This window comes from Xyrauchen texanus, chromosome 37 (genome assembly GCF_025860055.1).
Source record: "Xyrauchen texanus isolate HMW12.3.18 chromosome 37, RBS_HiC_50CHRs, whole genome shotgun sequence".
In the NCBI taxonomy this organism is placed as follows: Eukaryota; Metazoa; Chordata; class Actinopteri; order Cypriniformes; family Catostomidae; genus Xyrauchen; species Xyrauchen texanus.
This window is the reverse complement of record NC_068312.1, coordinates 13353865-13367538: the sequence shown is the minus strand read 5'-3', so window position 1 is coordinate 13367538 and position 13674 is coordinate 13353865. Positions and strand designations below refer to the sequence as shown.

The 13674-nt window shown below is 36.4% G+C and overlaps 1 protein-coding gene across 1 annotated transcript in view; it reads left to right on the top strand.

Annotated features, from left to right (window-relative positions):
- LOC127631120 (membrane-associated guanylate kinase, WW and PDZ domain-containing protein 1-like) overlaps positions 1–13674 on the top strand; it is a 97473-nt gene that overhangs the window by 44795 nt on the left and 39004 nt on the right. The window contains 6 exon segments of the mRNA XM_052109112.1: positions 1404–1523; positions 4185–4358; positions 10255–10283; positions 10285–10436; positions 10993–11063; positions 12787–12954. Coding sequence (XP_051965072.1) covers positions 1404–1523; positions 4185–4358; positions 10255–10283; positions 10285–10436; positions 10993–11063; positions 12787–12954 — 714 coding nt within the window.

Genomic DNA, 13674 nt, shown 5'->3' with positions numbered 1-13674 from the left:
AAATGCAGAGAAAGAATATTTTATTATTTGCACGCCGAATTCTGATTGGTCTTCAATTTCCCATTTATTTGCATACTGAATTGTGATTCTTATCTTTCATGCTTATAGTTTAATAATTGTAGTTTCTGTTGCATTTTAAGCTGGGATAGGACAAAGTATGTTAGTTTAAAAACATTACTCACATCACCTTTAGGGGCAATGAACAATGTAGCAAATAAGTGGATCGACATGTCCCATGTTAATGATCATTAAATGAACATGCAATTATGCATACCAGAAATGTAGTATTGCACATGAATTATACATGACATGACTTGAGCTCTCTTATTATATACATCATTAGTGTATTCACAGCAGTATTGTATGAAGAATTCTCTCATTGCATGTGCATTGAGCATTGCTTAATTTTGTACAGACCCATATGCTCACACACACACTCACCCTGGAGGCCACCCTTAAATTAGACAGACGATGCATCTGAGTGTCCTCTTGTTGAGCTGTGATTGACGTGTGGTGGGTGCAGTGGTAAGTAATTTGCTCTAATCATTCCAGTAGGCCTCTGGCTGTGTGAGCTGCGGGTTAATATATCAATATCACACACACACACACACACACACACACACACACACACACACACACACACACACACACACACACACACACACACACACACACACACACTGCAATAAATCCACAGTGCAGGACCTCAGAGAGGGAAGCACTAGGACTAATGTTCATATTGTGATGCATTGGGAGATTTTGCTTCAGACTCGTAATTAGAGAAATTGAAGTGGAAGGAGGATGTGAGAGTGTGTTTGGGTTGAGTGTGGTACCACACAGAGTAGGAGAGTGAGAAAGAATTGGAGATTGATGTTGTGTCACAGCGGAGCTGTTCACAGCCTGCAGAGAGAGGGAGGGCACTGTCAGATTTTCGAGGCTGGATCGCTGTAATTGGTCTTGGCTGTTCATAGCCCTGTTAACTTGTCAGTCACGGAGAATGGAGAGGGGATAAGGTGCTTTCTTTATCTGGAACTGCACACACAAATGGCGCTAAAGGCTTTCATGTGGGACAGTGATCTCTCTATAACTCTGTATGATTTTTGCACTTACAACAGTTAGCTCTTGATCCTGGTTGATCCTGCTTTGGCTTTCTTTGGAACTATTTTCATTAGTGCTACAAAAATAGACCATAAATACTCAGCATACTCTTGTTGTATGAACGCAATTTCACACTTACAATCATGCTGTTATGCTGAATTTCCACACATCTGTGATTACCTGCTGCCATTTGTCTATGGCTGAATCCCAGTATACTGAAATTTGTTACAACAGCACTCAGGCTATTGTGATTTTGCACAATTGCTGTATTAAATGTGTCCCTGCCTGTCTGCTGTCAACCACAGGTACAACTAGACTGCTACGAGACGGAGAGATCACAGGAGTTGACTATAACTTTGTCTCGGTTGAGGAATTTTTCTCACTTGAGGAGTCCGGGGCACTGCTGGAGAGTGGCAAGTTCAAAGGTCAGCCCACATTCATGACCCCATACTTCAAAAACTGTGGTACTTTTGTGATTTTCCTGGTCATACACCACATACAACACGAAAACATCATTTTGTCTTAGCCTCAGTTATGGTCAAAGGTCAGAAGTTGCATGCTTTTACTGTAATATTATGTATTTTAAAATGTGATTTAAAAACTCTTTTTGTCCCTTTCGGCATTCCATAGTTCATTACACATTGGGCCTTATTCATGAAACAGGAGCAGAACAATGTTTGTATAATAACAATTTACAAACTAATCTGTTCAGCTTGTGTCATAAAAAGAGTTTTGTACAGATTTAATTGTTGGGTGCTTTAAGTTCAAGTTAACAGGCTGTTAAAATGAGTGCTTATAAGAAAAGAAAATAATTACGATCTATTTGCCAAAGTTTGTGAGGGTCGTGGCATTGTGTTATTAAAAGAGTTTTGCAAGAAAAAAAATTGTTCTGCTTGTGTCTTAAAATAATGTTCCGGGTTCAATTCAGGTTAAACTCAATCGACAGCATTTGTGGCATAATATTGATTATCACAAAAATAAATTGCCCTCATTTTCTTAAAAAAAAAATGAGGCACTTACAATGGAAGTGAATGGAGGGCAATTTTTTTAAATACTTACTTTTTCAAAAGATGTAAAAAATATGCTTTTTAACATGATTTAGTGTGATAAAATCTAAAGTTGAAGTTATATTCAATTTTATAACTTTGTTGCCATGACGATGTAATGTCAACAAATTCTAAAACCCTAAAATACAATTTAAACAACTTTACAGCTCAAATAATGCATGATTTTTAACAGAAGAATTCATGTAAGTGCTTTTTATTAAATGGTAAGATTCACATGTCTGCTTTTAAACCCTAAAAAAATTGGCCACATTCACTTTCATTGTGCGTGCCTCATACTGTAACTCAGATTTTTGCTTGTTATAAACAAAAAAGACAGATGATACTAAAAAGGTAACATTTATATTGGTGATCAACATTATGCCACAAATGCTGTTGATTGAGCTTAACTTGTATTTCAACTGGAATATTCCTTTTAAATTTGTAAATTCCTTGAGCACATCTGTGTATTACACTATGTTTCACTGTTTTCTAAATAATTGATACTTATTGCATCTGGATGGACCACATCAACAAAGTTTTCAATGTCTTACAGAGGCATTTAAACCCTTCTCAAACACAGCCGCAATCATGAATCGTGAGTGCTCTTTTTGCACTTGTACTTGAGTAAGACAGCGTGTGGGCACCAAAATGAGTCAGTATTTCATATTACCTGTACTATAGAAAGACAGGTATCATTACTTTTATTTTGTTGTATTGACTTCATACCGATGTACTGTAAGTTTGACATCAATACATGGTGAGAACAACATTCAGGGATTTCCTAAAAAAAATCTGGAAGCCCAACCCAAGTGCACTCATGATTTTCTATCCATCGGCTTACATTTTAATACAATAGAAAGTCTCTCTCATTTTCCCTCTCTCTTTGTTCAATCAATTCAACAATGCACAACCTTTGCTGAATTGGTCAGTGTCCCTCTTTGGATCATATCCAAAGATTTAATGGCATATTTGTCTGATGGAAAATCAAGTAATTGCAAAAGTGCTTACACAATTTTTACAGTAGTGCCTCCTCTGCTGAAAAGCCCTTCATAGCTGGTTACCATGTTGTTTTTTGGATACTGGCCCCCAGCGTGGAATGTTGGTGTGCTGATGCCCCAACCAGACTTTTTCACCAGCCTAACCAGCAATATTTCTTTGGAAAACCAATGTGAACCATGAGTAGGCTGGTCCATAAACCAAACCCGCACCAAACAAGCTCCAGTGTAAACCAACCAGGACCAGCATGTATTTTCATGCCGGCCTATGCTGGTCTTTTCAGTAGTGTCAACATTTGACCAGCTTACTTATACTTATATGTAGGATAAACTTCATGTTTATACTTAAAATTAAATATCATGCTCCATCACACAGGTAATATGCCCTCTAAAAAAGGCCCATCAGTCCAAATGTGTTTCATTTCAGCATTATAAACTATTTTAAACATAATGGAACAGAAGCTCATTCCTTTCTCAGCATCATTATTGTCGCCTCTGTGACACTCATGCCTTTAGTACGTGAGTTATGGCTCTCAGGGGCAGGATCACCTACCTCGCCTGATTAAATGAATAAATTGAATTAGCATAAAAAATGCAGCTGCATTTACAGAATGCCATAAGCGTCATTCCCACCTCGCTGACACGGGCGTATGATTTACTTACCACTGCAAAGGCAAGTTACTCAATCAATAACAGATGGGTATTGGAAAAAGGTTTTAGAAAGCTGTTGAAAGAAGGTCTACAGTTATAATATCAATCAGGATGTATAGAATTCCACCCTTAGTGGGATCATCTACTCACCCTCTTATTGCTTGAAGCATTTACGATCTTTAATTGCTGTGGAATAGATAAGAAATTCCTCCAAAAAGGTAAAAATAGAACCATAAAAATAGTTCATAGGACTCAAGTGCTTCATTCAAAGTAATACAGTATTTTGTATCACTACATCAGTTTATTATCCAATTCAGTGTTTTGGAAAGTACAACCCATTTTAAAACCTAAAGCAATTAGCCTGACCAAACTCTTCTCATCTTCACTGGATTAGGGAACTACTATGGAACCCCTCGTCCAGTCCACATCAGTCCTGATAGTCCCCCCATTACCTACCAGGAGCACCGGAAGTTGCTGAGAAACTTCCGCACACGTTGCAAGTCCCTCAGCAACCTAGAGAAAGTGGGCGAGGACGGTGACAACAGTGAGGAGGACTCAGGTCTGTCAGGTAGGCAGAATAGTGATCAGGTATGCTTTTTGTGTTGTGTGTGGACAGGTGGATGTAATGACCAGACCCACACAGCATCTGATGGAAAATGTCTACATGTTTACAGGAGATTCCATCTGGTCCTGGTAATGACTAACATCATGTCCTAAACAGCCACAACGCAATGAAGCGACAGGATATTTTGTCTTTTTCTACATTGTCATGCTGGGTAGCTTCACCACCCTCAGTCAAATCTCATTGGTCCCAAAACTGTGCATTAAAGAAAAATAATATCTTCTGATTGATGGTGATTGTGTCGCATCATGCAGCTGTTCTGCATTAAGCGTGGACATATAACTTGCTTGTCCCTGGAAACTTGTTGTTGATGTGACATTAAAACAGTAGGAACAGGAACGTGATATAGAGGGGACAGAGATGAGATGTGCACTGTTCCAGATATCTACTCCAAATCACTAGAATGCAATCTTGCTGTGTAAAAGTCTCAAGATCTATTAGCTTGCATCTAGTAGAAAAGTGGTGGTGGTATGATGCTGTCTGAAATGTAAAGTGAGATCAGAAGAGATGAACTCTATCGGACGTTAGGTGTAAAAAGTCAAATGTCAATATAAACATTATGAGGGAAGTTTGTGCATATGAAAATATGCAAAATATTCAATATTAATTAAAAACTAGATAATATAAGACACATCAGATGTTTTATGTGGTAAAAAAAATATTTTATAAATATTTATAAATATTGTATATTTTATAAATATTTGTATTAGTTCTTATGTATTTAATAAATACATGTTAAAATTAAATGATTAAAAAAAACAATAAGCCATGAGAGCCCATGCAGTGATTTTCTGATCTTAGGCACTATGTGAAGTCTAAATGCAAGTGCCTAAATCCCCCTTAGTCATGGTAAAATCACTGTAACACAGTAGCTTTTTGTCTTTATAAAACATAACTTTCTGTTTTAAAAGTATACATTTAAAATGTACATCAAAATATTGAACCTATATGCGAAATGAATTAAAGGTAAAAAATGACTTGTGTTCAAATTAATCAAACCTTTCTTCTTCATTATATTATGGTGATGCTGGAGTCAGTTACAAAATGCTGCAATGTGTGATCTTCATTACACAGTATTAACACTGGTCTTCTAGAATGGACCTGAATTTATCTTGTTCCTCTTGCACTGAGACGGCAAACTGATACGGGCCTTGCATGCACTAAATAGCCAGTCTCTTTGTCATTACCAACCATTGTTTTTATAAATCATTTATCAAGTGTACAATATAAGTTACACCATTCTAAATAACTTCATTATGTAAATGAATGTGAAATAATTTCAGCATATAAATGCATGCCAAAATGGGCTTTAATGGTTCAATCTCATCAAACATTTTCCAATCTTCCTCTTGTCTTCCAAATTCAAAGTGACACATTAGCAGAGTATTTCCAGGCAGATAATACCCAGATTGCTCCTTTTATCAGTCACTGTTGCCTCATCTCTGATGTCTGCTCTAAAATATCATCTTTCTTATTGAGAAGCCTACAAAGCCTATCTCTGTGCCATTTGTTATATTTAAAGTTTTTCTGCCCTGTGATATTATTCCCACTTTCCCCTCACATTTGTGAGGGGAGCACAAAGCATAATGTAATATAAGAGGGGTATAGAAGAGATGCTTCTCACAGCAGTATTCTGATAAAAAATACTGATCTTTTTTTAATCAGCTTACATAATGATTTATGTGAAGTATGTGCAGATTACAAGTAAGATGTGCTCTTTCAGTTATCTAATGAAACTGAAAGTAATAATAATAATAAAAAATGTCATATGTCCTGTAAACTCTTTTACTAAGATGTTTTTACAGTAACATCTGATGAGGTTTAAGACAAGTAATTGTCCTAGCTTGGCGTTTCTCTTTGCAAACCTTTGTGTTGTGTGACCAATTTGCAATTATAGCTACTTTTAATATGTAGCATATTCACAGTTAAACTCTTTACATTAAATGCACTCACACTGCAATCAGTGTTGTCACACCTCGGAGAGGCTTTATAGCAATTAAAAGGGACTAATGGAATCAACCTCACTGTTGAAGATATGTACTATACATTTCTATTGTCTCCTTCAGTATCTGTTCTGACCATCCAATGAGCCTGAAGTAGATGCTTTAACAAGCCAGTTGACATCATGAAGACTTTTAGAGAGACTGGTCCTTAAACAGCTTCAAATCCTTGTCATAGACCATCTGGGTCTGCTGCAGTTTGTCTGGATGACGTTCTGACCTAGATAATCCACAGGGAATGAATGATCCCACTTTGATAAGGATGACACGACCGTCAGGATTATGTTTGTCGGATTATTAGTTATATGTTATGACTTTTCCAATGTCTACTGCACCATTTTGCCTCTCTTGGGAGGAAGTTAAAGTGAATTTCACCTATACGTATCTAAGAACTCCACATATTTCTCCTGACTCACCTGCCATAAAATTGCCATATCATGAGGAATCAAGTTTTCTTTCATTGTTTGAGATTAGAGTTAATTGTGCTATGTTAACATATTGTAACTTTCAGATCTCAAAGCTTTCTCCCCAGTCCAAAAAGATAATTTATTAGAACCAAGGAGCACAATGGATTGCCCTGAAATCTGATTTGACACATTATCGCCAACATTTACCCATTAAAAATGCCTATTTGGTGTTCAGAAACTTGACCCACTTAGTCCAGTGCATTAACTGAACCAACCAAGTTTTTAGTGAGATTTGAGCTAAAGCAAAATTGACAATTGTCAGATTCTATTGCTGATTTGAAATGTTATAATCTTGACATACAGTTCAGTCTTTCTTCATTTAAGTAGACTGGATCTGTACTTGTTAGCCTATTGCCTACATAGAAAGGTTGACAAAAGGGATGTTATCAAGATGGCGGCCGAGTGAACTGAAGGGACTTATCCCATATCCAACATGATTACTAAAATAGCATCTGCATATCAGAGTTCATGGTCTTAAACTTTATTATCTGCTCTCATCCCACTCTTGGTAAACATCAGTGCTGTTTAAGCAGATAAAGTGTGCATATATGACACCACGACCCACTGTGTGTGTGTGTTTACAGCTGGGCTTATGTTTCTACTGGGAATATGCTAATTACCTTCATAAAGACAGCAGGTTGCAGATGTTCAGGTCCCAGCCTGGGACCCTTCATATCAACTTTACTTTGTGGACATGCACATATGGTATTTCAAGGCATGTAAGGGGGTGTCTTTATATTAATGAATAGAGTTGGTAAATGAAGGACAGTTTCTATTTAACATCCCAATCACCATTTCCATTGATTATTCTGGCACTCATTTTTATAAATGCTTCCATTTTTTGTTGGTCTGAGAGGAAAGGTATAGTTTTAAAGTTTTATTTAATGTTATCCAAAGACCAATTAATACTACTAATAATTTATTTCATTTTTATACTTAAAAATTATGCAACAGCAGCCTTATTGTGCCAGAGCACTCAAAACAGGAGAGGAAAGTGATAAAGCCAATTATATTAGGATTATTACGTATGAAGGATAGAGGCCAGTGTGCAATTTTAGCCAAGACACCTCCCTGACTGATCTCATGTACAATCGGAAACAGTAGATTTACTTTTTTATAGTGAAAATGTATCTGTGCTAACCGAAATTTGAAACACTGTCCCCAAAAGCAATAAATGTTGTTGGCCATATGCGTACATGTGAGCGACATTTTTTAGGTGAATTCCCACAGAGGGGCACCCAAAGCGAGTTGTTTTCAGCAGTACAGGCTGTAATACAGTTCAGAGGAATGCATATTTTATCAACTGACCCCCCCAACCCAAACCACAAACCTAAACCTAACTATCAGTGGAGTAAAAATGTAACGTTATAGGAAAATGTGCAATCTCCGAATCGTGCTCATCACTGATTATGGGAACAGGATTACTTCCTGGTTTGAACGCGAGATTCGAACCCGGGTCTCCTACACTGCTGACACAACACGCTTCTCAGGTGACCTGATGCATAAATGTCTGATAGGAAATGGCTCTTGTCAGTGTGTCAGCAGCATGTGGCTGATCCTAGAGTACTAAATCTCACTGAAACAGCATGCAGACTTCCCATGTGATCATGTTGCACCACCTAGTCTTTGCCTTTTTTACAGTATAGGGCCCCTGTCACTACACTGGGGCATTGGGATGCTTAAAGGTCACATGTTGAGAACCTTTTAAGACCTCTACAAGCTGCAACCATGATTTTCCCAGGAGGTCTACCACCTAGGTACTGAGCAGTCTCAACCCTGCTTAGCTTCAGTGGGAAACCAGTCAATAGCTGCAGATTGATTAGTTGTTGGGAATTGATATCAGTGTTTTAACACTATTATTGATTTTTTTTTTTACACAACAATCTGGAATTCTTGTTAGCATTTAGCGGTCAATTCAATCAATTTGGCAGTATTTCTGACATAGCTCTGCTTGTGTTCTGTCTTAAATTATTATTTTCATGTACATGTACTTATTCACATGGCAAGTAGCCATGAAATAAGCAGGGTCCACTTCACATTGAGGTTCATTTTGTGATAATGACCGGTTGGCTGTACATTATCCCTTAATATAGACTGAACATAGTCTAACAATGCTAAGTAGCGACAGACATCATGAGTAATTCCAGCCTGTCAGAAGACATTTCTGAGATCAGTCTGCAAAACAAAACTGTCTAGTCAACTCTTTCATAACTTCACTTGGGTCTTGTGTGTCTGTGCACTTTTGTCTGCCCATGGTCTCTCTGCCCCATGGGCAGTGGCACAGATGACAGTGGCATCGATCACAACATGACATTGAAGCCAATCAACAGAGGAGGTTTACATACCCATCTGTCTCTATGGATTATATGTGCTGCTCCATCTCTTAGATGCTGACCCTGCTTACATTTCAGAATTGACACTGAAGCAATTTCCTTTAGACAAAGAGTGAGCAGCCTAAACTTCAATTAAAGTAACAAACTGGATGGTGCTTTTTAGCTGACAGGATCATATTTACCACTTTCACACCAACATAATCACACTTGAAATCGGAATGCTGCTTCTGAATGATGCATTTATGCTCTAAAATAAAAACATTTACCCCACATATGGTTAGGAGTAGGGTTAATCAAATATGCATTCCTGTTGACTGTATTTAATTGTTTACAACTAAAAGTACGACTCACTTTTGGCGCCACCCTGTGGACATTTTACCTTAACAACACTTCAAGCTTCGGCCATAGTTTGAGTTTTTGGTGCAAGTTATTTTTTAACCAAAGCAATACAAGTGATGAAAAACTTTAATCATCCATCAAGTTAGTAGTTAACCCTCATCAACAAATTTTAATCTGCTGTTTTTAAACAGCTTTGTGTTTCTACTGCATGGAAAAACTAGTTATTCTGTTCGGTTCTGTGCACACTATACAGATTTAATGAAAATGTATCTTAAAAAATCTTTTGGAATTTAATCTGGTTTAGAAGGCAGTTGTCACTCCCGTAAATAACTAAACTGCATGTACAGAATGGGATAAGCACTCAGAAAAGGAATGAAAACCATATTTAGCTGCAGTATGTACAGTACGTGGTCATTCACACACAAACAAACTGAGGTGGTTTAATAAAAATGTAAATGTACACTATAAATAGAAACTTATATAATGGCAGTGCATGATGATGGTTTCATTTGCTTTTTTTATTATGCATATAATAGAAAATAAATAAACCCAATTATGATTTAATGGATGAGAAAATGAAGTCCTGGAATGATAAGTCAATGAATGCTAAAATTCTAGTTTTCAGTCAGAATATGCTTTGCGTTTCAGTATGCCATTTCATTTAAAAAGTTTCAATAATATTATTTTCTGTATTTGTGTTTAGGGGGTTCTGCTGGGCTGAGCAGTGCTCCGGCCCCATTTCATCCCCAGCCAATCACGAGATTCCAGTGGAGGAGATGGCAGTGCCTTTGAGAATGGGGTTGGACCTCGTAGAAGTGCGCGGTTAACAGGGTCCGAAAACTGGGAGATGACGTACAGCGACTCAGGGAATCCCTACTACAAAGAGTAAGAATATTAATGATCAGTATTACTGAACAATCATAAACAATTGTTCAATTATTTTAAAAATGATAGTTATCCTTATTAGTTGCTCCAAATATGGCATAATGCAGCATAAACCATTTAAAATGCAATATATATTGCATTACAGTATATAAGTTATGCAGTAATGCAATATATATTGCATTTTAAATGGTTTATGCTGCATTATACCATATTTGGAGCAACTAATAAGGATAACTATCATTTTTAAATAATTGAACAATTTCCTAGCAATGCAATCTTAAAGGAATAGTTCAGCCAAAAATCATCTCTTGCTGAATACATAACAGCCCAAGTACCCATTCACTTTCATTGTATGGAAAAGAACAGCATGGAAATTCTTCTAAATATCTTTATTCATGATCCATGTAAGAAAGAAAGTCTTATGGGTTTGTAACAACATGAGAGTGAGTAAATGAAGACAGAATTTTCTGTTTTGGGTAAACTATTCCTTTTCCTACAATTCCTGTCTTTTCTACATCACAACACTGACATCTTGTGGTATGTGTTTGTCCTGCAGTCCTCAGCTAAAACCGTCCTCTTGGCTTAACCACCGAACTTACAGCAGAGAGAATGTCTGCATGACTGAATGTAAGATTTTACTCATCTATTCTATTCTATTCTATTCTATTCTATTCTATTCTATTCTATTCTATCACTTTGTACCTTGTCATTTTTGTTTAGATTTAGGTCATGTAGCATTATAGTATATACAGTATTATACTACAGTATTATAGATATTTATTATAATCAGCGTGCAACAGTTGTAGGCTAAGCTATGTATCTTAACAGCACTTCATTATTTGCTTGTAAATACACAACTTCCTGTGCTGCTTAGAGTGATTGTCTGCTATACCAGTTCTACAAACAGATTTTCATGGTTTTTACATTTTTTATGTAGCTACAATTTGTTAAAGGAATAGTTCACCTAAATATTTTAACTCTCTCATTATTTACTCACCCTCATGCCATCCCAGATTTGTATGACTTTTCTTATTCTTCAGAACTCAAATCAAATGCAAGTGAATGGGTGCCAAAATGTTGAAGCTCCAAAAGCAAATGAAGGAAACATAAAAGTAAGCCATATATCTCCAGTGGTTAAATCTATAACATATAATAATGTGTGTAAGAACCAGATCAGTATTTATGTTCTTTTTTTTACTATAATCTCTACTTTCACTTTCACATTCTTCTGCTTTTCTTTTTGACATTTCACATTCTTCATGCATATCGCCACCTACTGGGCAGGAAGGAGAATTTATAGTATAAAAGGACTTAAATATTGATCTGTTTCTCACCAATATCTATCATATAAAGTGCTGAGATATTCTTCTAAAAACCTTTGTTTGAGTTCTGAAGAAAAATAAAAAAATGTCATACACATCTGGGATGGCATGAGGGTGAGTAAATGAAGAGAGAATTTTCATTTTTGGGTGAGCTATCAATTTTTAAGCTATATGGCCATGAATAAACCATCAGGTCATGTTCCACCCTGTGCTTGATTGAAGGAACATTGCCAGCTCAGCTCTGGTCTCTCTGGCAGTGACAGGGAACACGAGGACTCCCTCAATTTTATATATTTTATAAAATGTATATTTATATATTGTATTATTTCAACATTTTAGGATTAGACTTGCCTATAAAGAACCAATATTATTTATAGTAAATAAATAAATAAAAAGAAATAAGAAAAGTTACTTAAAAACTAAAGTAATACAAATACAAATGTTTTTGTTTTTTGTTTTTAATAAATTGACATTATTTAAATATTTGTTTGTGTGAATTTTCAACTTTTCCAGTTACATGCCTACACTGGGGATGTAAATACTATATTATTATTTACAGCTGTTTTATGTAATTAAATAACTTAACATTGTTTAAGATAAGGAGACTGCAGTTTAGCAGTCTGTTAGAAACTTATGCAATATATAATTGATAACTGTAGAGGTCGGTATAACTACACACTTCACGTTTGAGGAGCGAGAGGTTCATAATGGCTTCAAAATGTTTTTATTTTTTGGAAGAAGAAAGGATCTGCTAATCCTTTCTATGAGATGTGTGATGTTCTACATGTTTCAAATAAACACTTTGTGCTTGGACATGCCAATCCACCATTTTCACTCTCTTCTCTGTTAAAAAAAACAGGTTTCTTCTCTCTCTTATTTAATGTTTAACCTGTTACCATCCACCCTTTGTAATGTCACACATTCTCACTCATTTTTAAATTTTCTCCTAATAATTTGGCTGTCACTTGAGCATCATGTTTATACCTGTCATCATCCTCTTTCTCTCTCTGTTGTTTTCTGCTTTATAGTGGCAGAGTTTACAGATCAGCCGAGTGAATTGAGAGGGTTCACTGTTCACACTCGTCTGTGTAAGGGCCCACGGGGCTTTGGCTTCAACATTGTGGGCGGCAGCAGGCAGAGGGAGTTCCTGCAGATCTACAGCATCACTACTGGAGGACCTTCAACACTGAACACAGGTAACCACCCACATCACACTTCACATGCCTACTGCGCTAGAGCACTGTGGTTACAAACAAGATCATTTTTTACTTGTTTGTATACTTTGTTTATCATTTAAAGCATACCAGTTAACAATACGTTAAATGGATTAAATTTACCCCAAATTTTAATTTGGAGGAGTCATTTTTACTTAACCTAACATTGCACCAAACACTTTGTTTTCCCCACCATGGCACGCAAACCAGTTAGAACCCACTTTAAATTAGATGTCTTTAACTACTGTATACTTAAGCATTTCATACAATGTGCTTATTATGTGTATGTGTGTTGTTGCTTTGTACTTACATTGATCGTTCTTGCATGTAATTAAATCTGAAGTTACACTGTTAACCTCACCCCTAATCCTAAACCTAATCCTACCCTAAACCTTAAACCCTAAACTCCTAACCGTACTGCTAAACCTACCCAGTGCCTCAACCACAGTAGATCCAAATGTGAATAAGATGTAATTACACATTGTATTGTAATAATGTTAATATTAGTACATAGTAGTTAAAGACACCTAATATAAAGTGGGACCCTGTAGCTCAACTGGTAGAACAGCTGCCTCTGCAATTCCAAAATCATGGGTTTAATTCCCATAGAAAAAACATACTGAAACAAATGTATACCTTAAATGCATCCTGAGTCACTTTGGATGAAAGCATTATGCAATAACAAATGTTATACAATAGTTC